Raw genomic sequence first — 26,300 nt, forward strand, 5'->3', positions numbered from 1 at the left:
CTCTCCAATTTTTAATCAAATCATAATCATATTAATATTTTGTGTCACATTTTCTTTAAGGGGTGCAAAGAAACTCTTTGTTACTTCCACACCAAATGTACTCACGGTATAGGGTTGCCTTCCATGCATCGGGTGCCAAAGCCTGGTTCAGAAAGGAGAGCACGTGTTACCCTCATTGCCTGGTCTATATCCATCCTGTCAACACTAAAACACACACACACACACACACACACACACACACACACACACACACACACACACACACACACACACACAGCTGAATCAGGGCTTCCATCGGAGTAAAACTAATCAGAGTTCTATACTGCTAATCTCACTGGTGCCTGCTGCACTCTCATTTGCACAAACACAGACACTCTTACGTTACAGACGGAGCAACAGACTTGATAAATATTGCAATAAAAACTTTACACACAGCTTGCTTTGACTAGCAGTTTAGTTGAAAAGACCAGATTGAGTAAATATTTCCCAAGTAGGTTAGGCTTTTAGACTCCTGGAGCACTCACAAACATACACTCAGTGTGAGAGCGCCCGTTGTCTGTCTGTATGTGTGTGTGTACCTGTAGAAAGTGTTTTGTGGCTTTCCATACATCCAGGGTTGTAGTTCCAGATTGGGGTACTCCACAAATGGTGGGAGAATCAGAGAGAAAATCAGAGACAGACAAACAAACAGCGCTGGGAGGACCACCTAATGGAGACACCCACACCCAAACAAACACACACCACACACATCCACACAGTGTTCAGACATTTGTCCTTTAATTAGAGGTAACACAAGCAAGCTGGCAGGCTGTAAAAGAACTGTTTGTGTGTTTCAGTGTGTCAGCACTTCATTAATGATGCCATATAGACTGTTGGCTTAGAGCAAATACACGAATGGACTCGCTCCCTCCGTTTTCTTCTTCTCTCTTTTACTTTCTCTATCTCTCTTTTTTTTAAACACATCTCCTGGATAGGTTTAATCTTTTTATGTCATTTACATGTCAAAAATGTATGACTGTTCAGTTCACGTATTCATCTTTGGTAACCATGTTTCCCTGTTTAAGCAGGATACAGATCTCTGGCCAGGAAAACCGGGCACTTGGCAGGAATAAAACTTTTGGTAACACACCAGTTTTTCACTAGCCATTACACATACTGGCATGTTTTTGGGATGTGAGCAGAAACTAGATCCTGGAGAACACCTACATAGACATGGAGAAGCATATACACAGACAGTATCCTGAGCTATACTGTAAGCCACAAACACTGTGTTTTAACTAACGTTTGCTTTTCGAGTTGCCGTCCCAGATCTAGATATAATAGGAGATATTCTGTCTTTGTTTTAACATGAGAAGAATGGTTCCCTGGACCACATCAATCTTTGAAAGAAGCTTTTACATTCAACCAAATGTATTAAACTCTCAGTGCAAATGGCCCCAGGTGTGGAAAAGCTCAAGTGTGATCATGTCACTTTTTCTTTGTCTCTGAAGCATCCTAATTGTCTCTCTCTATTCTTCAAATTCTCCCTCTCTTTATCTCACTTCTTGTGGCAGGGCTGTTTGTTTTGGTTGTGTTGTAAAAGGGCTTGATTAACCACTTTCCACCACTGTTGATGTCACATCCACCATCCACCCATCATTAATTTCTCTCTATTTTCTTCTCACACCATCGTTCTCCCTTCTTGTTTGTAATAATTCCCCTCTCCCTTCCCAAATATTTCTCTTTCACTCTTCTCCGCTGATGGATAGAACAGATCCACGGTCATGCTAATGTGTGAAAAGCTTCTGAAAGAGTCTGATTAATTACAACAGAATAAGAATAAGAAATAAATGGAACTAAAACAAATGTAGCACAGGGGAAAAGGACAATGGAACATCTTTCCCGAGAGTCAAGCCTGGCGCTGACAGTTATCTGTGGCAAAATGTGCTGATTTGTTTGGATTGTGCTTTTATTGTGCATTTTACCTGAGCAATGATTCCTTTCCTGCTTCTTCTTGCATGGTGAAACCGCTTTATAAACAATGCCAGGAACTGTTGCCTGATCAGATGCGAGCCGGTAATAACGTAAGAACCTTTGCCGTTCACACACGTAGGCAGTTGACCATCTAAATACAGACGAACATACGATTCATATTCCTAGTTCATAATCCTTCATCACAAATCCTTTCTCAAAATTCATCATCAACGTAATTCTCCATTACACAGATATTTAAAAAAAATAAAAATAAAAAATACAACTGCATCTGTATATATTTCTATAAGTAGCAATGATGTGTGAATTTTAGTTAAATGAAGAATTTGATGTGTGAATTTTAGTTACAGAGTACACCAATATAAACATTCATCATTTAACCAAAACATAGTTCCTCTTAAACACCATTAACCACCAAATGCCAATATGACACCGGTATTTACCATAAAATACCACCAACCATCAAACAACCACTTTCCCCAGACACTGTTTTGGTGTTAAACATAAATCACCATCAAACATTCTTCATTTAACATTAACAATCACTGTCAAAAATAGCATTCACCAGCAAACAACATTTATTATGAAACACCAACCTGCACCAGCAAATAGCACTATCGCTATCATCAGCAACTTCAACATCAAACACCGACAATCACCACCGAACAACATTCACTAACATCACCAACATTAAGCATCAAAAACAAACATCTACAAAAACACCAACTTTCAGCACCATCACCAACTTTCACCACTGTACACCAACATCTGCAACATTTAGCATTGTGTTCACATTCTAACAACATTTACCATCAAACATCAACACATTTACAGCTTGGTGGACGTAGGAATCGAACTCACGACCTTCCAATTGGTAGCCCAACACCTTAATCACTAGGCTACCACATCCCAACACCACCACCAACACTTATATTCCCCATCAAACCCCAACATTCACCAACACACACCAACCTTCACATTCATATTCATTACCTTGATAGTGTTAATCATTTATTATATTATTAATTGATATTTGGAGATATCTTTTTGAATGTAATCCTTTTTAATTAGGATTGATTAAAACATATCTTTGCATGTCATATGTTTTATGTGGGATGAAAAACATAGGAGAACCTGCCAGTGCATACCTTTAACTCGATTTAGGAACCTTCCTTTCTTTTCTGTTCCACCAATGGAGAGAGAGAGAGAGAGAGAGAGAGAGAGAGAGAGAGAGAGAGAGAGAGAGAGAGAGAGAATTTTAGTGCAATTACAGTGTGTTACATGTGTTACAGGTTTCAGATGTGTGTGTGCTTGCTTACTGTACCTTGTTTGGAAGCTGCACTTTCTCTTCTCTTAATGGCTAAACTCATGCTATCTGATCTAGACCTTTTAGAGCTTCGTTTCCAGTCTCTCTGAACCATCTCGCTTTTCTCTGTCCACACAAACATATACAGTAAACGCGTAAGTATAATACACAACATGACACGGATTTATTCCTAGCAACAGTCAGTAAATCAACCTTTTTTTTTTCTTTTTTGCTGTTAACTATTCTAGCAATCCACAGACAATAATATCAGACATATACTGTACACTTAGGGAAAAGGAAATATTTATAAATGGTTCTAAATGAATTATTTTTTATATTTTCGAAGTGTCTCAAAAAACACAACTCAAATGTGAATTTGTCAGAAAAGCTTCATTTTTATTTAGGTTCATATTTTCCTAAGCAACACTCGTATTATTAAGACTAATAATAAACAGATTTAGCACAAATAAGCTTGTAAAGAGACTCTTATTGAACATTTATGGAAGGAGTCTCCAGTGTCAGCACTGGAGTGTCATGGAAAAGCTTTGCAATATATGATTTCTCGCTTTTCTCTCTATCTTTGATATGAGAGTTTGGTTATTTATAATGATTCATTCATTCATTCATTCATTCATTCATTCATTCATTCATTCATTCATTTTCTACCGCTTATCCGAACTACTCATCTCAGGCATCATTGGGCATCAAGGCAGGATACACCTTGGACGGAGTGCCAACCCATCGCAGGGTACACACACACTCTCATTCACTCACACACTACAGACAATTTTCCAGAGATGCCAATCAACCTACCATGCATGTCTTTGGACCAGGGGAATAATTAATATGCATAATTAAATGCAACTATAAACAGTTAAAGAAATATGTTTCCTTTAATTCATTTAAAAATTGTAATAACTAACAAATTACTGTGCCATAACAGCTCAAAAAAATGTTTTACTCTTTACATAACAACTGGATTGTTTGCTGATATCTTGGCTTAGCGGCTCAATATGCGTCTATGAACTCAAAGCTGAAATAACTATCAAGTGTAACTCATTACCAGTCGTTTCCACATCGACGCCCGTCTCTTCTGCCACTTTCAGAAATATCTAAACATAGTTGAAACATAGACACGTTGAAAAATATAGAATTGAATTAAATATCTGCAAATATCTGTTAGCTTTTAGTGTGAGATGCTTATAAACAAGCACATGGGGCATCTCAGAAAGCATGGAAGTTATTTTTATAAATGAGAAAATACTGGATTTATAGTCAGGTTTATGGAGATGTGTGTGTGTGTGTGTGTGTGTGTGTGTGTGTGTGTGTGTGTGTGTGTGTGTGTGTGTGTGTGTGTTTATACCTCCTCTAAGCTGGTGTCTGAGATCCCGTAGCTACTGATCCCCAGCCTCTCTTTCTCCAAATCCAGTTCTTTGAAAAGCGAGGCAAAGCTGCCATCTTTTGAGCCAGCATATGGCAGAACATAAACCAGCTCCTGACCAATCACCTCTAGGAACTCCGCCTCCGGGATGTGCAACCGTATGACAGAAGTGACATCTGCTACGACTGACCACAAAGATTGCGAGGGAGTTAGTACTTGCTTAGTACTTCCTTTTAGTTTTTGTGTTTGTGAGAGGTGAGTGTTCTGACCTGCTGTCTCTGTGGTGCTGATGCTTCCTGAACCGATCCCTTCATCTAAACTGGAAGCGTCATCGAGCTACATAACACACACACACACACACACACACACAGGAGTTAGCCCTAATCTTAAACCACTGCACTGAGATATTCTCTCTCTCTCTCTCTCTCTCTCTCTCTCTCTCTCTCTCTCTCTCTCTCTCTCTCTCTCTCTCTCTCTCTCTCTCTGTCAGTCTCAGGACAAGGTCACCTGTGTGTCAGTGCTCTCTGTGTTATTCTTATCATTGACTTTAACTCCATTTCGTGATCAATATGGAAGTTGGTCATTAGTCATGATGTAGGAGCAACAAAATGCCAATAGGAATCTATTTTCCTGGTGCTTAATTACACTTGGATAATAAGAAGCTCTACATCACTGTGCTTCCTATGATGATTAATCATGTCTCGTTCTATTGGACTATTGGGCTCGGGATGTTGTTTTCCGTGATTATAGAGAAAACTTTTTGCTCACAGAATAAAAGTTTGGTGTGCTTGAAACTTTTCCAAGTGGTTACCAGAGCAACAAGACTACAAGTCAGTTCAAAAGTCCAATAACTAAAAGTACTTTTACGGTTGAAACTCTATTTCCATTTCTTGTTACCCACAATTCCATTTGATTACCTTCTAGTAGTGGTGCAGATAGTATTTACTGTAGGTTTCACTTCATGTTAATGTAAAGAGAATAATGAAAAGGTGGTTAAGTCCTTTGCTTTATAACCTTTGCATGAACATGTTTGTATTTCTCATTCGAATTTTATTGAATGATGTTGAATGATGTCCTTTAAACACCATTATAATTGTGCTAGCAGTGTTTCCCTGTGATGTTTTAACACCTGAATCCCTAACAACATGCAAAAGGCATATAAATATGAACACACACTGTTTTCCTTTAATAAAGCACTATAAACTTCCATTATAAACTAAGCAGAACTCTTAACAGCCAGCCAATTACTGTAAATATCCAAATTTTTGCCTTGGCCCATTTTCGTTAGAAATCTAATCGCTAAGCCTAGTTTTCATTTAAAGGGCAAGATGTACTTTGATTTTTAGCCTGAATTTCACGTGCAACTAGGATGCAAAGAGTCTCATTCAGCACACTGGTTCAGTAGTCAGGGCAAAGATTAGGACGTCAGCTATTTTAACACGTTCGTCGTAGCATGGTACCTGCGTGCCCTCTGCGTAACGCTGTGATGTCATTATCTCCTGATTGGTCCGTACAAGTGTAAGGTAATATCCGCTGCCATACGTTTTCTTTAGGAAGAGGGAAGATCCGCAGCAGCAGACCTTGCCATGGGAGATGATGGCGATGCGATCACCCAAAACGTCCGCCTCGTCCATGTGGTGCGTGGAGAGAATGATGGTACGGCCTAAAGCGCAGGTACAAACGGATCACAAAAGAAATAAAAAAAGTTTTCGTTGAAGAGATTATGATTAGAATAATATCTGATTAGCATACATGTCTTGTGTTATACATACATTTATTAACTAAAGCCAGGCTCATGTCCTCACAGACTAGATAAGGAATTTAAAAATTTTGAAAAAGCTTTGTGGAAGGCTGAACCTGAGGGCATCTTCAGAGTCACACACACACACACACACACACACACACACACACACACACACACACACACACACACACACACACACACACACACACACGCACAGCATTTCACAAGGGATTTCATAGTTCGCTTCATTTAACAAGTAACTTCTCACTGCACTGATCCCCCTTGTGACATTCATACATGCACATCCACAGGGAATACAAAGCCAGAGGGAGAATGATATAGAGATAGAGATAGAGATAGAAAAAGATGGTAAGATGGCTGTGTGCTGAGCAGATTTGATTTATGATGTGTTGTACGCTGGAGCACAGTGATCGATCACGGACAGGAGAAATGCCGCCTTACCGGACCCCAGCTCCACAAGCACACCTGTTTCCATTACTGATGCAATATATTTTTTTATTTTTTCTTTCTTTCTTTTTTTTAATGACCCCGACTTGGAATATAATAGATCTTTCTTTTGGAGAGATGAGCGTATTGATCTTGAACCACTTGATCGGAGTGCAGTGATCCCTTGGACTGCAGTGTCTTGGGCAAACAATTAGGAATTAAACATGCAGACACATGCCACAGGCCACACCCCCTTTTCTGAGACTGAAAAACACACAGGCCACACCCCCTTTTCTGAGACTGAAAACCACACAGGCCACACCCCCTTTTCTGAGACTGAAAAACACACAGACCACACCCCCTTTTCTGAGACTGAAAAACACACAAGCATTTCACTCTGAACCTTATGATTAGCCCTGTTATCATTTTCCTGTTTAAATAGTTTCATTTTCTGATCCTCTTCTTTAATATTCTCTAGTGATAATGGTGTGTATGAGTTTACACTATATCGTTTGCTTATCAGAATATATCCTACTTTACAACAGAGCACTGTGAGGCTTTACATGTAAAGGAGATATGGTTTCTTACATGCATCTTACCATGATAAATGTCTAATCTGATTCTATTACTTTGTAGAATTGTCTCTATTCCTTCTAGTTCCTTACTGGTTTTTGGATTTTTCCACTGTCTGTGCACTGAGTTAAAATGAAAGAGGTATGGACATTGTGACAATTAGTCCAAGGTAAAAAAAAATACTTGGGTTTGTCTTTTGAATCGTGGCCTTTTTGGGTGTAATTTTTAGTCAAGAAGGTGTGGTCAGTCTCTTGTCTGTCAGTTCCACAGTTCCAGTGCACAGTTATGCACCATATCATGTTAGAAGCTAAAGTTAAATCTTCAAATAATGTTATTGCTCAGTCAACTAACTAACTAACTAACTAACTAACTAACTAACTAACTAACTAACTAACTAACTAACTAACTAACTAACTAATAAAAAAAAAAATGTGGGGGCATGGTGGCTTAGGGGTTAGCACGTTTGCCTCACACCTCCAGGGTTGGGGGTTCGATTCCCGCCTCCGCCTTGTGTGTGTGGAGTTTGCATGTTCTCCCCGTGCCTCGGGGGTTTCCTCTGGGTACTCCGGTTTCCTCCCCCAAGACATGCATGGTAGGTTGATTGGCATCTCTGGAAAATTACCCATAGTGTGTGAGTGAATGAGAGCGCATGTGTGCCCTGCGATGGGTTGGCACGTCGTCCAGGGTGTAAAATCCCCAGATATTTATTCCCAGTGCTGTTACATTAGCCATGGAGAAGCATGTCAGAGTAAGACGACTCTCTTTGCTTTATATTTAGTTCAATTGTGTGTAATTAGCAAGTTATATGGTTGTCTTATCAGCAAGTATGAACTTGTTCATTACTAATTTAGAGGAGTGTAATGTATTGTGCTGTGGATGAGTAGGCTGAGTCTGCACTGCCCCTCTCATTATAGAGCCATTTACTCTTCCTCCATGTTCCTCATATCTGACTTTTGGCACACAGATCCTGACCTAGGCAGAACTTCAGTGGCAGATCACCATTTTCTGAGTAAATTATCTTTAATCAGTGTTGAGAAAACGTGTCCTGAGACTGCTCTTAATTCATTTGCTTATTGACTTTTAAACACAATCGCCACACTGGGTATTGCAGTCCATCTCCTTAATGTGAAATGGAACTAATCTGGCTCGCTCTGATGGTTCATTGCCTGCAGCGAGCCAGCAAATGGTCTCGCATGAGGAGCCACAGTCAATAGAAATGAAAGCTGTGTATTTATGAACAGCAGATTTAGCAGCGTTCCATAGAAATTTGTTACATTTTCTAAAACCAACTTTTCTCTCTTATATCGGGTGCCATTAATTTTAGTAACATACCAATGCCCTTTTAGTACGACACCAACCCTTGCAATTTTATAGGCATTTAATAGGATGTTCTAGAAAAATACAATATTTCCATAATGGGGAACTATCAGAGATATAAATCTCAACCAAATAGTTATACATCTAAGAGGTTTTTCACAAAACCTTCTATAATGTACGGAGCCAGCCGTGTTCCTTTGTTAGTGTTATTTATTAAATGTTATTAGATGAACTGGTTATAATTCTGTATAAATCATAGCACTTTTACTTAGAAAAATATGAATGCACTTATCCAAAGAATATTTGAAATCAATTATTATACACCGTGTGCAAATTTAAACCAATCAAGAACCAATCAGAATAAAGCTGTTTTCTGACAAACGTTCACACTTCATGCACCAAATGCTCATCAGCTGCAACAATGTCTGAGACAGTGAAGACATATGAGCAGTTTTAAATGCTTTAATGATCTGCAAATCTGCAAGCAAGGCAAAACCCAGAGAGAGATCAATATTTCATAGCTCAACGTCCAACTTGTCGAAACACGTACAGGTAAACCTTTAGCTAGCTGAGTGAGCAAGATTACACAGCCAGATCTTTCGATGTTTTACGTTATAAAAGCTCTATATTACAGTACCTTAAGATGTCATTCTTAAATTCATTCTATCAAAATCCTGCTACAGCATCATATATAATTAATATACGCTAATAAACCATACAAGCTACTTAATTGCCTAAGTTAAGGCAAATTAGCTAAGTGAGCTAGTTAAACTAATTGGATTCTTGTAATAATGTGCAGTAATTATTCATAATGCCAAGCACATGAAGGTTTTCTTTGTGATTTATTGTAGTGTAGATTTTGTGCTTTTTGTGTACTTTATAATTAAAATTTTAAAAAGAGAGAAACATATCAGTCAATATTATTATTATTATTATTATTATTATTATTATTATTATTATTATTATTATTATTATTATTATTAATTTATTTAATTCTTAGTTTTTTTATTTAATTCTTTGTTTATTTATTTTAATGCATGTGATTGGTCAAGATGGTTGTAAGTCTTGCTAATTAAACTACATGCCCAATACACAATATTCAGAGAAAGAAGTGTGGAATATTATGGGTATTTTATATACAATTCATTTTGCCTTAAGCTTGTATATTAAAGACGTAATGTCTATGTGTTACTACTGAGATTTATCTGGTATAAAAGAGAATTAAGAAATATATAGACAATCCCTGGGCTTGGATTGCAAGTGTTCAAAAGTTTGGGTCTATGCACTGAAAGGTCAATAAAGTCATATATTGTACATGTGCTGTCTTTGTAGCTGTAGAGTCCAAGATTTAATAATGGAAAAAAAAAAATCTAACAGAGGAACGAAAGAATAGATGTAGAGAAAATTATGGTTTTCATTATTTTCTATTCATTTTTCCATTAATATATATATCCATGTTCCATGTTATGAAAACCAATACAGTGTTCCAAATCAATTTATTATTAAAACCTAATTAACAAATCGATTCTGTCTGGCTAACCTTCTGTCTCTATGGACAATGCTCCTGGGCATTAAAATTCTGCAAGAGCATCAAGAGTAAGGTAACATCATTGTTCATGAGGGCTAATCAGATCAAATCGAAGAAAAACAAAGAATAAGAGAGAAAAAGAAAGCTCTATTCTTCTGCAGTAATCCTGACAGCCAGACAAGATCAACATTGTGTTTAGTTTTGCTGCTTCTCAGTTCTTTGACTGAAACAGATAAATTTATTTAGAGATATTGGGCAAACTATTGAGTCGACATCAGTCGGCCATGTAATTTAATAAAAAATGGGGTGGATATGCTTCCTGGTGAATTACTTATTCTTTTGTTTGGTTTATAAATCAGTGTCCTTGGAATTTTTATTAGCGATTGAACAGTGGGGAAAAAAAAAGTTGATAATTTACGTAAAAGATCACGTTTCACTACAAAACGCTCCAGTGCTTCGACTAAACTTAATTGATACAAGTTTCTATGACTAGATTGAATGATGCAGCATGTGCGTGATCCTTTCGTGTGAAATCTCACAAGGATGTTGCTACGTGGTTTTGATTCTGAGCTTGGTTTTTAATTTTCTTCATGATTTTGAAAACATGCAAAAAATGACGTCATATGACGGATACCAATGGTGTTACTCGATTCGATGAAGTGGAACGGATGTACAGTATGGATTTGAATTAAGTCATTATTAAAAGGGTTTGTTTCAGGGTAAAAAATCTTGTCAGACTGTGTGAAAACAATAGGTGGTGTTTTTCAGCTCTGGTAAAGTAAAATCAGTCAAGCAAAGTATGCAGAAAAAAAACATCTTTTTTATGGATGGTTGCACTAATATAGACTGACATTCAAGAATCCAGGCCATAAATACTGCCTTAACTGGTCAAAGATATAGGTGTTTCCTCTGATATTCACATATTATTAATGATACGCTAGCTGGCTGAGTGATCTCTCATTGCTAGTATTATCTGCAATTATCCTTAAAGAAAATTTTCCAATCTTATTCAATAAATTTTTGGGTAATTATAGATGTTATAGAACAGTTCAAATAATCAACAAGGTGCAAAAATGCACCAAATTGGCAGATTTTACTATATGAGCAATTTTTTTTATTTATCTTACACTACTGTATGATTATCTTGATTTTGAGCAACTATTTTGACTATTTCCAAAACCAAAAGCAAACTCATCCTGACCCGATTTGTATTTGAGCAGCAGTTCCCAGATTCCCCTCCGGGCGTACGGATCCACTCCTGCTGTCGGCTCGTCCAGAATCACCACGTCAGACCCGCCCACAAACGCTATGGCAACCGACAACTTCCTCTGCATCCCACCTATTACCCAACACACCACACACTATAAAAATAAACCTCTTACTCTTACACATACACACTAGCACACATTAGGACTCAAGCTATACCTGAGAGGTTTTTGGCAAGATCCTTGCGCTTATGCGGCAGCCCGACGTCTTTGATCATTTGATCTATTTCCTGTTTGACTTCCTTGGAGTTCCTCCCCTTGAGACGGGCATAGAAATAAATGTGCTCCTCCACAGTGAGCCTGGGAAACCACACACACACACACACACACACATAGACACACACACATAGACACACACATGCATTATACAGTCATGCAGAGCATTTTAGGTACAATCCATGCTCATATAGCATTCAGTGCGCGTTTTGAACAAAATCGTGGCGACCTGGTGTGTAATGTGAGCGCTCGCTGACTGCAATAAATGAGCCATGAATTCAATAAGCATTCATGAATACAGTCATTAAACGACAGTTTCTCTGAGCTGCATGTGAAGCATGTATTCTTAGCCTAAGTGACCCACAGCACAGTTTACGAAAGCAGCATGGATGCACTGAATATTGATCGTCATACTCGGAACATCATGGATAAACTGAGTATTGGCAAATTAGGCACCCACATTTATAAAAAGTAATTTTACCAACTCATGCTAATCTTACAAAGTGGTTCTTGTTGGCAGGTTGAGGGATTTTCTGCAAAAAGGCCTAGCTTGCTGTCCAGCTGTAGATTTTAGAACCTAAAGATCTAGTACCTAGCAGATCACTTTAGCCTCAGAGCCGCTGACCTTCTTAAAAGAAAATATGTGCATCGATGCTTACACTATTGTTTGTAATCAACATCTGTACAGGATGCCCTTTAACTTGATGCCCCTTTTCTTCTGCTTGAAGATTCCTCACTTGATTCGTGTTCGGCAGCTGGAAATGGCCCCTCAAGGATACTTTTAAGACATGCACTTCCAAAAAAGCAGTTTAAATCCAAGACGAACCCTTGCATTAGGGGATAATCTAAGTAATCTCTTTTACGGCTGCAGTAATCATAGAAACCTGTCCTGTGCTCAACGCAGGGCCGCTATTCACAACCTTCTCGTAATAAACATCCTTTTAACATGCTGTACAGCTTGATTTAAGTTTTGCTGTGATAAAGTACGCTTTTTGAGTCTGGTCCCTCTGCCTTATGTCGCCTCAGGGAGCTTTTCTTCATCACTGACACCTCTGGCTTGCTCATTAAGGATCTAAACCGTCTTACAGATTTTTCTAAAGCTGCTTTATGATGATATTTATTTGATCCAACAGACTCTATGAAGGTGATTGGCCTCTCTTGATGTGTAAATAAACCTGTGCAACCTCCATCTCCATTGGTGTGATGAAGTCATCAGATTAACATCTGGCACTTACTCGTTAAATAAGACATTGTGTTGCGGGCACATGCCAAGCGTCTTGCGTATACTGTCCATGTCCTTGCGAATGTCAAAGCCGTTAATATAAGCCGTGCCGGACGTTGGGGCAAACAAGCCGGTCAGAATGGACCTGAGGAGAGCAAAGCAAACAGACTAAATCAAGAGCTATGTTATATGTTCTTCACACTTTTTATTCACTTACAACATGACATAAAACCATAAACGCTACACAACAATAATCCGTTAAAACATCACACAAAAACAATATGACAAACAAAGACAGATACAACAGGGCAGGTATAAACAGTAGAACACATTACCGATATCAATACACAGGTGGGAAAACACATGACCTTGAAAGAGTTGTAACACCTGCCAGCACCCCCTCTGGTGGTCTGGCAGGAAATAGTCCGAGAAATTCATGACATAATTACATCCATTTTTATTTTATTACATGATAATTACATAGACGTGTTATTTATTTTCACCTCGGTGTACGTCGCTCAGTGAACCAAAACTGAACCTGAATCTGATCGAGAGTCAACATAAATTGTGATGAACCTTATGATACATAATGGACTGGCATCACATGTGGTGACCAATTCGTTGTGTTCAACTAGTTGCCAGTGTGAGGACAATATATTATGGCAGTGAATAAGACCTTCATAATCCAAAATAAATCAATATATTTCAGACAAGATGATTCTTCTCATATTGAAGAATAAACTGTAGAGATGTGCACAGGACTGGTTTTAAAATTCCACTCTACGGCCTGCTCCTGAAAGAAATCTGCCAGAGCTATTCAAGCTTTTTTTTGTTCAGACCCTCAGACTTATTTTCCTCAATATTTATTCATTCACTCTCAGAAGCCACTTTATCCAGAGCTTGATCCAAATTTTAAGCAAATTCACATAAAAGTCATTCAATCCATAGCCAGTGCAGCAGCCTTGACCAAGATAAGGCAGTTATTACAGATGAATAAATGAGTAAACTGCAAATGACACCAGCCATGGTAAACATCCAGTCTCTCCAGCCAGCCAATGCTCCTGTAATCAGCATTCCTGTTCTTTTTTCAGCTTTATACTGTATCTGTCCTCTAACACCCCTACCCAAACCCCTCCTCTATCAACATTGCCAGTCTTATTGTCTTTTGTTTTGTCTCCAGAGCATGTTAAACATAAATACACCGTCTGGTAAGCTATTTATGTATAAATAAGAGATATATATGTTTCACGACTCACATGGTGGTAGTTTTTCCTGCACCATTATGTCCTAAGAATGATGTGATCTGGTCTTTGTAGAAGTCCAGACTGAGTTTGTCCACAGCTAGTTTCTTTCCAGTCTTATACACCTTCACCAGGTTCCTTATAGACACGCCAGCTTTCAGGTTAGAGGAAGGTTTTTCCAGGTAAGCTGTAATACACACATACACACACAAACACACAAACACATCCTAGTTTAGGAGGATATGGAATCTATCCTTGTTACCTTGGTAGGAATACACTTACTGACTCATCCTAAACACAACACATTGAAATAATGCATATATCGGTAAAGGAGATTGTGAGAATGTCTACCATTCTGCTCCTCCAGTGCATCAACAGGATCCTGCTCTATATCTGCCCCAGCTGGTGTACCACACCAGTAAGCAACGGTTAATGGGAAATACCACGGCCTGGGAATTCCATACTGCCCTGGGATTTAGGAAAAGAGCGTATTACAGCAAAGTGTATAGAATGATGTCATCAGTCTAATAAAGTAAAGAAATGTGTGTTCACCTGGGAAGACGTTCTCGATGTACCATGTGAGTATCCAGTAGAGCAGTGCATCAATCAGCATCATGATGATAGAGACAATGAAGGTGTAAGGGTCATCATCCTGAGAGCTGGTCATGATGTTTTTCCACTGAATGCCAATGCCCTGCTCCTCATATCGGGCAAAATTCTCACAACCATAACCAAATGCCACACATGAAAGCAAGCTCTGCACACACAAAAACACATATTCCATATATACACACGTGGACAAAATTGTTGGTACCCTTCAGTCAATGAAAGAAAAACTCACAATGGTCACAGAAAAAAAACTTTAATCTGACAAAAGTAATAATAAATAAATATTCTATGAATGTTAACCAATGAAAGTCAGACATTGCTTTTCAACCATGCTTCAATGGAATTATTTTAAAAAATAAACTCATGGAACAGGCCTGGACAAAAATGACCCCCTAACTTAATATTTTGTTGCACAACCTTTTGAGGCAATCACTGCAATCAGACGATTCCTGTAACTGTCAATGAGACTTCTGCATCTCTCAGCAGGTATTTTGGCCCACTCCTCATGAGCAAACTGCTCCAGTTGTTTCCGGTTCGAAGGATGTCTTTTCCAGACAGCATGTTTCAGCTCCTTCCAAAGATGCTCAATAGGATTGAGGTCAGGGCTCATAGAAGGCCACTTTAGAATATTTTTCTAAATTCTTGGGTGTTTTTAGCTGTGTTTTGGGTCATTGTCCTGTTGCAAAACCCATGACCTGCGACTGAGTCCAAGCTTTCTGACACTGAGTTTTTCTTTCATTGACAGAAGGGTACCAACAATTTTGTCCACGTGTGTACTGTATATATACACAATATGGCTGAATATTTGTGGGGACCTGAGCATCACATTTGTATATGGTTCTTCCCCAACTGTTGGAGTAAAAGTACTTGAGTGACTTGCATAAAGCCTTGACCTCAACTCCACTGAACACTGACAATACCCTGGGCCTCTTTTCTCAACGTCAGTGTCTCACATCGGTAATGCTCTTGTATCTGAATGGACAAATTCTCCACAGCTACACTCCAAAAGCTATTAGAAAGCCTTCTCAGATTTGTGGGAAATGAGACAAAATCTGGAATTTGATTTGCAACATGGATATATGGTTGTGATAGTCAGGTGTCCAGAAACGTCACTGACACATGTAATGCCAGCTTTTAATTTAAAATAGATCGAATATTTAGATCTGTGCATTTTCAAACATATTCTGATATAACTCTTCATTTTGTATTATGGATATACTTTTCTGCAATTTTATCTTTTTTTCTGTCTATCAAAAAGTATATAAAATTATACAAAAAAATTTGCCCTTTTACAGGATTTTACAGCTTATTTACACATTATTTACTATTACTTATTTATAGAACTTTCACGTCTAATGTAAAACAACATAAAACATTCAACTATGAATAAAATTTCAGGGTTGTCTGGGGCAAACGCTCATCAGTCGACCATCTACAGTCACTATCTTTTGGTGGGTCTGTGTTGCTTGTCACCTCAAATTCCATGTCAGCTGTAATGCTGACATCTTAATTGGAAACATCATGTTAATTGTGCCTATCGCCGATATAAAATGTGTGCGTTATCTTGGTTACCTGGGTATGGCTCTACAAGGGCATAGATATGATACACACATACAGTACATACATGATGTCCAAACAGATGAAATCATCTTCCACAACACATCGTTCTGAGGTAAATATACTTATAACAACTTAGCAACTTGCTAATTCTCAAAAACACACACGCACACACAGATACACGGACACAGTGGGCAGGTGTGTAATTGTGTTTGGCATGCCAGCGGTGTACCGAGCCCTCTCTGACTCTCCCCAAGGAGACATAGTCCCTTGACTGTCATTAATATAAATGTAAATTATTCTCCTCATCTGAATGCAGTTTTGTGAATACGTTATCAAAACAATGGCACTGCTATGCCTTGCCCTTAACTGGAGTGCATTCTTTTTCCAGATATAAAGCAATCTGCTCTCGGGTACAGAGAAAAAAGCAGGAGACTGTGAGTGTAAGACAGTCTGGAAGGAAGATGATTGTGTGTCACTAATGATTCAATCCTCTTCTTAGAAGATTTTGTATATAATATGGAGGTCATTTGTACTTTGCCTTTATGAACCATCTTAGTTTTGTTTGTACTTGCGTAAAAAACATTCTATCAAATGTAATTGTTTGTTGTTGTTTTTCCCCCCACAAAATGTGAGCAAACTAGTAGCCTAATTGGAAGCTACTATATGTTATCCTGACCAGGTAGTTACTAAGGACGAAGGAATCAACACTTTATATGAATCAGTGCATGGTCATATTTATTTGTAGGTCATTTGTACTTCACCTTTATTGAACCTGGTCAATTTGTGTAGCTTTGATGGATGGGTTTTGTTGTCTCTTAGTAAGGGGTGTAACAGAAAAGTACCAAATGTCAGTTAGAATTCTGGCTCTGAAATGTCCTTAACATCAGCTACGGTACAATCACTCATACACTTTTGTTTCGTTTGCACTTTTGCATAATTTTCTATCAAATAATTACAAAATATACTATTTTGCAAAATATGAGCAAACTAGTAACCTTATTGAAAGCACCGTGATCCTTACCAGGCAGTAACTACAGATGAAAGAGTCAAAAGGGTCAGAATCAGTAGAATCAAATCATTCAATCAGGCATTGTTGCATACAGTATTTATAAATGTAGTATATTTTTGCATCCCAAAGGATTGGTAGTCACAGTGCACATGTATAGTCTCAAATGTAAACTTTTATGTCAATCTTAAAGAAAAAAAAAAATAAAATTGTAGTGCCTTGGGTTTCCTGACTTATGCTTCCTTTTCTTTCCCAGTCCTCATGAACTATTTCTTCTGAGGATATATTAATGTTAAAAACAACAAGCACTCATTTTGTGTTATCTTTAACACAATCGGTATGCTATGGTGTTGTTGTTATTTATTTTTTTTCTTTCCTTTGTTTTGTGTTAAAACTACATGTTAAATATGTGTTAAAAACTACACATTACTTTAGTATTGAATGCTGTTTGAACTTAGTTACACAACTCTAACTGAGATTTCTAAAATATTAGTGTAGCTTTTATAGCAAGTGAACTGCAAGATGTGATTGTGATTATTATTAAAATATTGTCATCATTTATTTATTTATTTATTTATTTATTTATTTATTTGTTTATTTATTTATTTATTTATTTGTTTGTTTGTTTGTTTGTTTGTTTACAAAAAACAGACATTATCTAAAAAATAAATCCCCAAATACCAAAAATAAAGAAAGTTCATTCAAGTCTTTATGAAAGGTCTTTAAAATTCAAACACTACCCACAATAGATTAATTAGTTAATCTATAGATTAACATAAGTATACAAATAATCATATCTGCCTAATTCTGTTGATTTTTTTTCTAAACAGCGTAATTGCAGTTCAGCAGAAATATAGCGTGTATATATAATGAACTACTCACAGAATTGTAGCTCATTAGCTAAAAGATGAGACTATACAGATCTCTGAGGCTAATGAACTCAGCTAGCCTAGCTAGCAGAAATCAGGTCATGTTAGCATGCTAGCTGAAACCCACTCAGGAGTATAAACAAACACAATTGTTGGGACTAGAGGAAGTTTAAAATGTACAAACGTAGAAAAACTCACCAAAACAAAAAAGTTCTCTATATCAACAACTGAGCAACGATGATAAACTCTTTTTTATTTTTGTAAATAATAGGTGTAGTTGAATCAAATAAGTGCTTCAGAATTAATGTAAATATGAGTTGCCCACAGGGAAGTTGTAATTTATTTTAACTGAGTTACCAAGAGTCCCAAATTTTCTATACTGAATCACAGATTTTTAAAATGTGGCTAATTATTATTGCTTGTTAATCGATTCATATTCTTTTCTGTAACCATTAGCATCAGCAACCATTCTATGCATGTTTTATATATCAAAAAATACCATTATTGATCAACAGGCTGACTGAGTCATATGTGTTATGGTGTCAAAATTAAGCAGAAGTTCCGGAAGCTCGTGAATGCAGCATTAAACCTGACAGTGTAATCCGTGTTTAAAAATGCTGCAATTATTCTACCAATTATATTTAAAGCTAATCAGTTGATTTCAATTAGCGTGAATACTAACAAACTTCGGAAAATGAAGTGGACTGGAATGAAGTCCATCATAGCACATTTATTGTGATTTTTTTTTTTTTTAATTCCTGCAAAGGACTTACAAATGAATACATTTCTTCTTTGTCTCAAGCTTGATAAATGAGGCCTAATGTTAAGTAAGTGTATATTCCGGTATCTTCCTATTGTAAATCTTTTTGTATCATATTGCTCCTTGAACTAACTCTCTCTCTCTCTCTCTCTCTCTCTCTCTCTCTCTCTCTCTCTCTCTCTCTCTCTCTCTCTCTCTCTCTCTCTCTCTCTCTCAGGCACACAGTTGTGACACATGCCTAGACTGATGTGAACAGTATATTTTTCTCTCCGTCAGAGGTGCAGTGACTCACTCACTGACGCTTCCTGTCAAAAGAAAGAAGCTGTCATTTACACAGAAGGCCGGCGGTGGAGTCACATAACTGTCCCTCCAAATCACACACACACACACAAACACACGCACACGCAGAGTGACTGGGATGTGCTGGTTTTGACCAATGAAAACAAAGGCATATAGCATACAATTAACACACACACACACACACACACACACACACACACACACACACACACACACACACACACATACACACTCACACACACACATTCACACACACCCTGCAGCTATGGGCTGACATACACACAGTATCATTAGACAACACAGCTATAAATCTGTGCAGCCATAACGAGGGTGATGTGTCAGTCTTAATCCGACACAATGAGAATCTTCTGACTGCACCGAACCCACACACTCACACACACACACACACACACACAGACACACACATGCCTTGTTTTCTCTGTCTGCAGGCATGCGGCGATGAAGATTAAAACGCTCTCTCCTTCGTTTCCTCCTCCCTCTATCTAAAGGACACTCCACAGGATGAATAAGCAGGACGTGAGCTAAAGGTCACTTGGATGAGGCGAATCGAGAGTGAAGCCACTACGCACCATTTATTACTGTTCTCCACCTCAAAGGCCAAAGCACCCGCCTATTATTCTTGATTTGGAACAATAGCCGCTAGGTTGACCATGCGTGGAAAACACACTGCGTCTCGCACTCTGATGTGTTTCCACCCACGTTTGTGTCATGTGAGACAAAGCGCTCAAAAGCCTCTGCCTTTTCATTATCATTTTGAACATGTAGATGAATGTGTGTCACAAAAAAAATTGATTTTTAACTTCCGTTTGTATTCTACGTTTACATTGTTTACATCGTTGTTTATTTATGTCTCTTTGAAATGTCAAATGTCAAATCTTTCAAGCTTCAAGCCAATTGGTAGTAAATGTCCCATCTATCCCGGACTGTGACTTCCAAAGAAACAGACACAGATAGTTTCTATTATTATTATTATTATTATTATTATTATTATTATTATTATTATTATTATTATTATTATTATTAGCACTCATATAATTGTCTTATGATATTGTTTACTGATGTCCCAGTCGGTGTATATTTCTGCCTCATGACTAATGTTCCTGGACCTATGAATACCCAGGATGCTTTAGTAAAGATGAATGAATAAGGAATTTTTACAGAAGTTTAATAATGATTAAATGTATCCTACACAGTGTCATGGGGAGTCTGTAGTCTATTTCCAAAGGACTCAGGGCTCAACCTGGGGGACACACCGGATGGGATGCCAGGCCAATGCAGGGCACAATCACACACACTCATTCACACACTACGGGCAAATTAAAGATGCTAATAAGTCTAAATGGGATGTTTTTGGACAGGGGAGGAAACCGGAGTACCTGGTGGAAACCACTGTCTTCTGTCTAGGTTAACTATTAGCTATTATAAAAAATAACTGACAAAAAGAAATAATAGTAGAATGCACTTAGTATCATATTTTTTAGGATTATTACCATAGCAACAACAGGTACAGTATATAGGTATGGATAACAAAGAACATAGACTCACCGTGCCAAGCTTGGCTCGGAAGGTCATGACGTCTCTCCAGGCATAACAGAGCACATGGGGTAGGTAGAGGAGGAAGTAGATGAGTCCCCCGCAGGCGGCAGCCAGATTTGCTCGTGAGAAAAAGACACTGATGAAGAAACACTGCATGACTGTGGCTAGGCAGAACACCATCAGGAACACGAAGATCACGGATGGGTCGCTGTATCTCAGAACCTTCCCATACTATGGATAAAGAAAGAAATGCAGAAACGTATGGCCCTTTCATAGAGAAGTCGGGATGGCCAGAGTTGAGGCCTCTGAACCTCGCAAGATGAGCTCGATTAGAATAATTCATGCTGTAGAGCTAATGAAAGTGTATTCTTGTTGAGCATGCATCAGCTGACACACAGACGATAAGGCTTTCTCAGCATGTCACAATTAGAAAAGAGAAGCGACAACATGCCACCGGGGACTCACGAGCATGACGTACAAAAGCAACTGATTGCTAATGCATGGGGTGCTGAAAAATGACACAGCGAAGAGAACAGGAAAATATAGAGAGGGAGGGGGTATTGGGGAGGTTAGAGCAGGGGGTTTTGATTAAAAAGACTCATTTGAGATGATTAGACAAGACCTTGGCATTGTGGCTGTGGAAGGGAGGGAGCGAACAGCTTGCGAGAGCACGTATGAAGCTAAGAATTATCAGCGGGTCACAGAGCCACGGCTCTCGTATGCTCTCGCCTGCTGCTTCAGATGATTAACCTCCACGTTACAGAACCACACGGCCACCTTCCAACACTGGCATTGTGCTGCTGCAGGGCCTTCCGGCAAACTAACCCTAGAACACCTGGTCCCGCCAAAGGTCAGCATGCTTCAAGAGAGCTGCGGCTGAACCACCCAACCCTGGAACAGGTGTTTAGATTTAGCCTGTTGGGAAAACTTAACCCTCGGCATATTGTTTGCAATGCTAATAAGCTCCATTGTTATGGCTTTGTTAACAATCCGAAAGTAACTCAGGCCTTACTTTTCAACTGTTCCTGGTAGAGTGTTTTTTTCCAATGAGTTGCTTTTGCATTGCACAACTCCAGTGTTGTCAAAATGGCTGCCGTTAAATCACAGCAAATTAGCACTAATCACCTTGAGGATGGTTGTGAGAAGGAGTGCGCTGATGCAGAGAGGGATAAAGCTGCTTATGCTCCAGCTCAGCCAGTAGATGCTGTTCTTCAGGCCCATCATTCGAACCGTCTCCTTTAGACGGAGCTCTTTTTCCTGTACCACCCCCTTCACTATGAGCGCTACAGAGTAGATCCATGCTAATGTCATGTACATGGGCAGTGAGCGTGATAATGAGCGCAGGAACCTATAAAACACATACGCACACATATCTTGTTACACAAATGACATATTATGATTATTATTAGAGAGCATCCATGCTAATGATACAGTATATCCATGCTAGCCCTTGGTACAACATATAAAGGCTTCTTTAAGTAAATACAAGTATAACAAATTCACAACAACCTGTATACACACAAAAATCCTTGACCTTGACGAAATCCATGCTAATAGCACTTACTATGGATGCAAAGCTTCAACTAGCGCTAGCTAATACTTGCTCACTGACGCAAGTGTTTCAACCCATTCAAATGCTTGTTCTCTGGTGAATCCCATAAATCACTAAATCTCCTTTTAGTCTAGAATAAGGATAAATCTAACTCTCTATCCAGCGTGCACTAATAGTAGATCAAATATTGCAGGGAACCTGGAGTCTATCCTATGGAACATAGTCACAACAAGGGGGATGCCCAGGATCCATTTGCATTGACACTTTGGGCAATTTTAGAAATGCCAATCGCCTTCAATGCCTGTTGTTGGATGAAGTCCAAAAGTACTCAGATTAAACCCCCAAATTACTCTGAGAACTTTTAAACTCCATGCACAGGGTGAAGGTGCTGTTCAATTCAAACCCCTAACCCAAGAAGTGTGAGGCAATGGTTAGGGTTATCATGTGTATGGAAAATCCAAACAATGGTATAAAGAAGAGAGACTGGAGATGATTTCTTTCCATACTGTATGTACTGGTTATGTACTAGGTTTACAAATTACACAAAGAACAGATGACAAAACCATTCATGCTTTTTTTAAAGAAAGGGAAATGATTTTCAGCCATGTTTGGTATTCATAGGAAACACAGTATGAACATTATAAAAGAGATGAGACCTTGACGCACTACTCAGCCCTAATACTTTCGTTGTCAACCTTTTTTTCCCCATCTAATATCACTGTTGGTGGCAAGAAGTGGGTTTTCAATCAAGATTTGAAAAATGAGAATTGCACAGTCTTGGAGTTGGAGCTGCGTTGCTAAATCTTGTACCACCCATGGAGGTCATTCTGAACGTAAGGACCTTGAAGAGTGTCCTCTCAGTAGGGCACATGAGAGGATTTATTGGTGAAAAAGCTCAGCCAGGTAAGTCTGACGAAAAGCTTCGTAGGCAAGACAGAGAACATTCGATATTGTTCACTTGAAACAACTCAGTGTGGATTGAATACTGTAATAAACACAAATCATTGTTAAACATCCACCTTGAACACTTTTATGCAACAATCCTTACAATTGTGTGATAGAGTACTGTATGCAATGCATAACATCATGCAGGTGTAGGTCAAGGGCTTTAGATGAAGATAAAATAATACAGGGTGCAAAAAAATACAGAAAGATTACAAGGTTAGATTCTTGTTCTTTGAGTACACTCAGCTCAATAGCTTTTTATTTATGGATATTGTCACAAAGCCGCATGGACATAAATGATAAATTTTAATTCCACAGTCCTGAGATGATAGTATATGGAAACTTTGAGCAGAACCAGACTCAAAAGGAAGCCAAAGTTTATATAGTGTAGTTATAAAATGGTTTACCTTCTATAATTGTGTACTAAATGGACAAAAGCTTTGGCTTAATCAGAAAATTCACTCTAGTGTTAACTCATTGTCACTTATAGAGACTTGAGTGGTAAATTGTTTGTAGCAATTGCAGTCCAAAGACTCGAATTGATACTATCAATGGTAATCCTATGTATCTCTAGGATGTCCTTATGAGACCATCTTCAGCAGCAGCGAGCAGCCTCCATGTGATAAGTACTGCAACCAGAAGCAGGATAGATCAGGCAGGTCTGACAAACAGAAGAGGTCAGAAAGGGGTAACTGGTATCTATGAGTAGACCTCAATGTGGTCTTCTGTTGTTGTAGTCTATTCACCTCATGGTTTGATGTTGTTGTGAACTTTGAGATTCCGTTCTGCCAAACAAGGTTATCAAGAGTGCTTATTGAGTCAGCTCTAGCCGGCCTGACCTTTTTATCCTTTCTTCCTCTCTCATGAACACAACGTCTGGATTCTTATTGCTTGCCTTGATAGTCTCAGTAACTCTAGAGACTGCTGCATGTTAAAAATTCAGAAGTGGGAGTAAGTCACTTTTTTTAATATTTGTCAACAAGTCTCAAGTCTTAAATTTGTGACTTAAGTCTGACTCGAGTCAATTTGAGTCCCCCATTTCTGAATCATTTAACTCAAGTCCGAGTCAAGTCTCAAGTCATGAATATCAAGTCAAAGTAAAGTCGAGTCTTTTTTTAATATTTGTCAAAGTCTCAAGTCTCAAATTTGAGACTTAAGTCTGACTCGAGGCAAGTCGAGTCCCCCATCTCTGAATCTTTTAACTTAAGTCCGAGTCAAGTCATGAATGTCAAGTCTAAATCAAGTCGAGTCTTTTTTAATATTTGTCAAAGTCTTGAGTCTCAAATTTGCGACTTAAGACTGACTCGAGGCAAGTCGAGTCCCCATCTATGAATCTTTTAACTTAAGTCCGAGTCAAGTCATGAATGTCAAGACAAAGTCAAGTCGAGTCTTTTTTAATATTTGTCAAACAAGTCTCAAATTTGCGACTTAAGTCTGACTCGAGTAAAGTCAAGACCCCCATCTCTGAATCTTTTAACTTAAGTCCGAGTCAAGTATCAAGTCATGAATGTCAAATCAAAGTCAAGTCGAGACTTTTTTTTAAAAATATGTCGCGCAAGTCTCAAGTCTCAAATTTGCGACTTAAGTCTGACTCGAGTCAAGTCTAGACCCCCATCTCTGAATCTTTTAACTTAAGTTCGAGTCAAGTATCAAGTCATGAATGCCAAATCAAAGTCAAGTCGAGTCTTTTTTTAATATATGTCGAGCAAGTCTCAAGTCTCAAATTTGCGACTTAAGCCTGACTCGAGTGAAGTCATATGACTCGAGTCCCTGATCTCTGTAAAAATCCCTGAAGAACCAACAACACGGATTACGAGTGTCCAAATTACTGACATCACACAGACATTTCACGGTTCTGATCTGTAATTTAGGCATCAACTCTTGACCTGTATCTGCATGATGGTGCCACATGATTGTCTGATTAGATACTCGTATGCACGTGCAGGTGTGCAGAGGCAACGATCAGAAATACATGTTTGAAGTGATTGCACTGCAGTCTAACACCATCACTGCCACCCATACAACATTAACACACTTCAGATCAGCATGAAATTCTCATTTAGAGCTAGTTTATAATACCCATACACACGCTCGCTACTTAAGAAGCTGCACACTAACTCAATTTAGTTTGATTAACGTTAATAAACGGCTGATTGGCTGGCTAGGCCATCATACTGATGGGTGCATTATCATTCCTCCCACTGCTGTGATATGAATTATATTTACTACAGCTTTCTCCAATTAAACTGCGCAGAATTGATTTAGCCGTCTAAACGGGGCAAACCGTCTCTTTATTCTATTCCGCCGGCATTACAGAGGCCTTCAATTTAGCTCCTAATAATTCATTAAAAGCTTTCTTTTAATGAAAGAGAGAAATGTAGATGCCCTCTGAGGAGGAGAATGAAATAGCGGCGCTGCGTCAGACCGTAAAGAGATCTGTTCTCATATATATACGGTCTGGATGACTCGAGGCAGTTAGAAAACAACAGAATAATGTGACTCTGTCTGTTAGAGAGCAGGATGCAAATATTCAGCTCAGAGCACCAAACTTTATCTTCTGTAGCACTAAATGAGACACATATTCCTAAAAATGAGAGTACATTTTTTATGGCAGATGACACATTACTGAAAAAAAGAAAAAAAAAGAGAGAGAAAGCAAACGGGTTGCCGGGGAAGGCGGAGCTTATTACAAATCAATGTTCACCTTGTTAATACCATGCATACCATCAATTAACATAATTACACAATTCAGGAATCAAAGTTCAGGGTTTGATTTTTCTTGCAGTTCCACATTAATGTTTCTGTAATTATTTCCTCCGAGAGCAAAAGCGACAAACCCACAAAGCACGGCCACTTCATGAATGGAGGGCCACTCAACCTTAACACTTAATACTTTCCCCAGTGAAATTAAAAAGCGTTTTTTTCTTTTTC

At 38.4% G+C, this 26,300-nt stretch overlaps 1 protein-coding gene across 2 annotated transcripts in view; it reads right to left on the bottom strand.

The window, feature by feature from the left end:
- Nucleotides 1-26,300, bottom strand: part of LOC113635483 (phospholipid-transporting ATPase ABCA1) — a 153,476-nt gene that overhangs the window by 50,397 nt on the left and 76,779 nt on the right. Inside the window, exons 15-31 of one of the 2 annotated variants that reach the window (XM_027134963.2) lie at nt 21,998-22,220; nt 20,882-21,103; nt 14,764-14,968; nt 14,563-14,679; nt 14,227-14,398; nt 12,984-13,115; nt 11,693-11,832; nt 11,469-11,606; nt 6,119-6,321; nt 4,928-4,994; nt 4,641-4,843; nt 4,341-4,389; nt 3,296-3,403; nt 3,120-3,152; nt 1,965-2,104; nt 579-706; nt 106-204 (exon numbers count right to left, since the gene is read on the bottom strand). In XM_027134963.2, the coding sequence (XP_026990764.2) occupies nt 106-204; nt 579-706; nt 1,965-2,104; nt 3,120-3,152; nt 3,296-3,403; nt 4,341-4,389; nt 4,641-4,843; nt 4,928-4,994; nt 6,119-6,321; nt 11,469-11,606; nt 11,693-11,832; nt 12,984-13,115; nt 14,227-14,398; nt 14,563-14,679; nt 14,764-14,968; nt 20,882-21,103; nt 21,998-22,220 (2,379 nt within the window). The remainder of the gene's footprint in view (nt 1-105; nt 205-578; nt 707-1,964; nt 2,105-3,119; nt 3,153-3,295; nt 3,404-4,340; nt 4,390-4,640; nt 4,844-4,927; nt 4,995-6,118; nt 6,322-11,468; nt 11,607-11,692; nt 11,833-12,983; nt 13,116-14,226; nt 14,399-14,562; nt 14,680-14,763; nt 14,969-20,881; nt 21,104-21,997; nt 22,221-26,300) is intronic. The other variant, XM_047816301.1, reaches the window with a different exon arrangement.

The sequence above is a fragment of the Tachysurus fulvidraco genome, chromosome 7, assembly GCF_022655615.1.
Source record: "Tachysurus fulvidraco isolate hzauxx_2018 chromosome 7, HZAU_PFXX_2.0, whole genome shotgun sequence".
Classification (NCBI taxonomy): domain Eukaryota; kingdom Metazoa; phylum Chordata; class Actinopteri; order Siluriformes; family Bagridae; genus Tachysurus; species Tachysurus fulvidraco.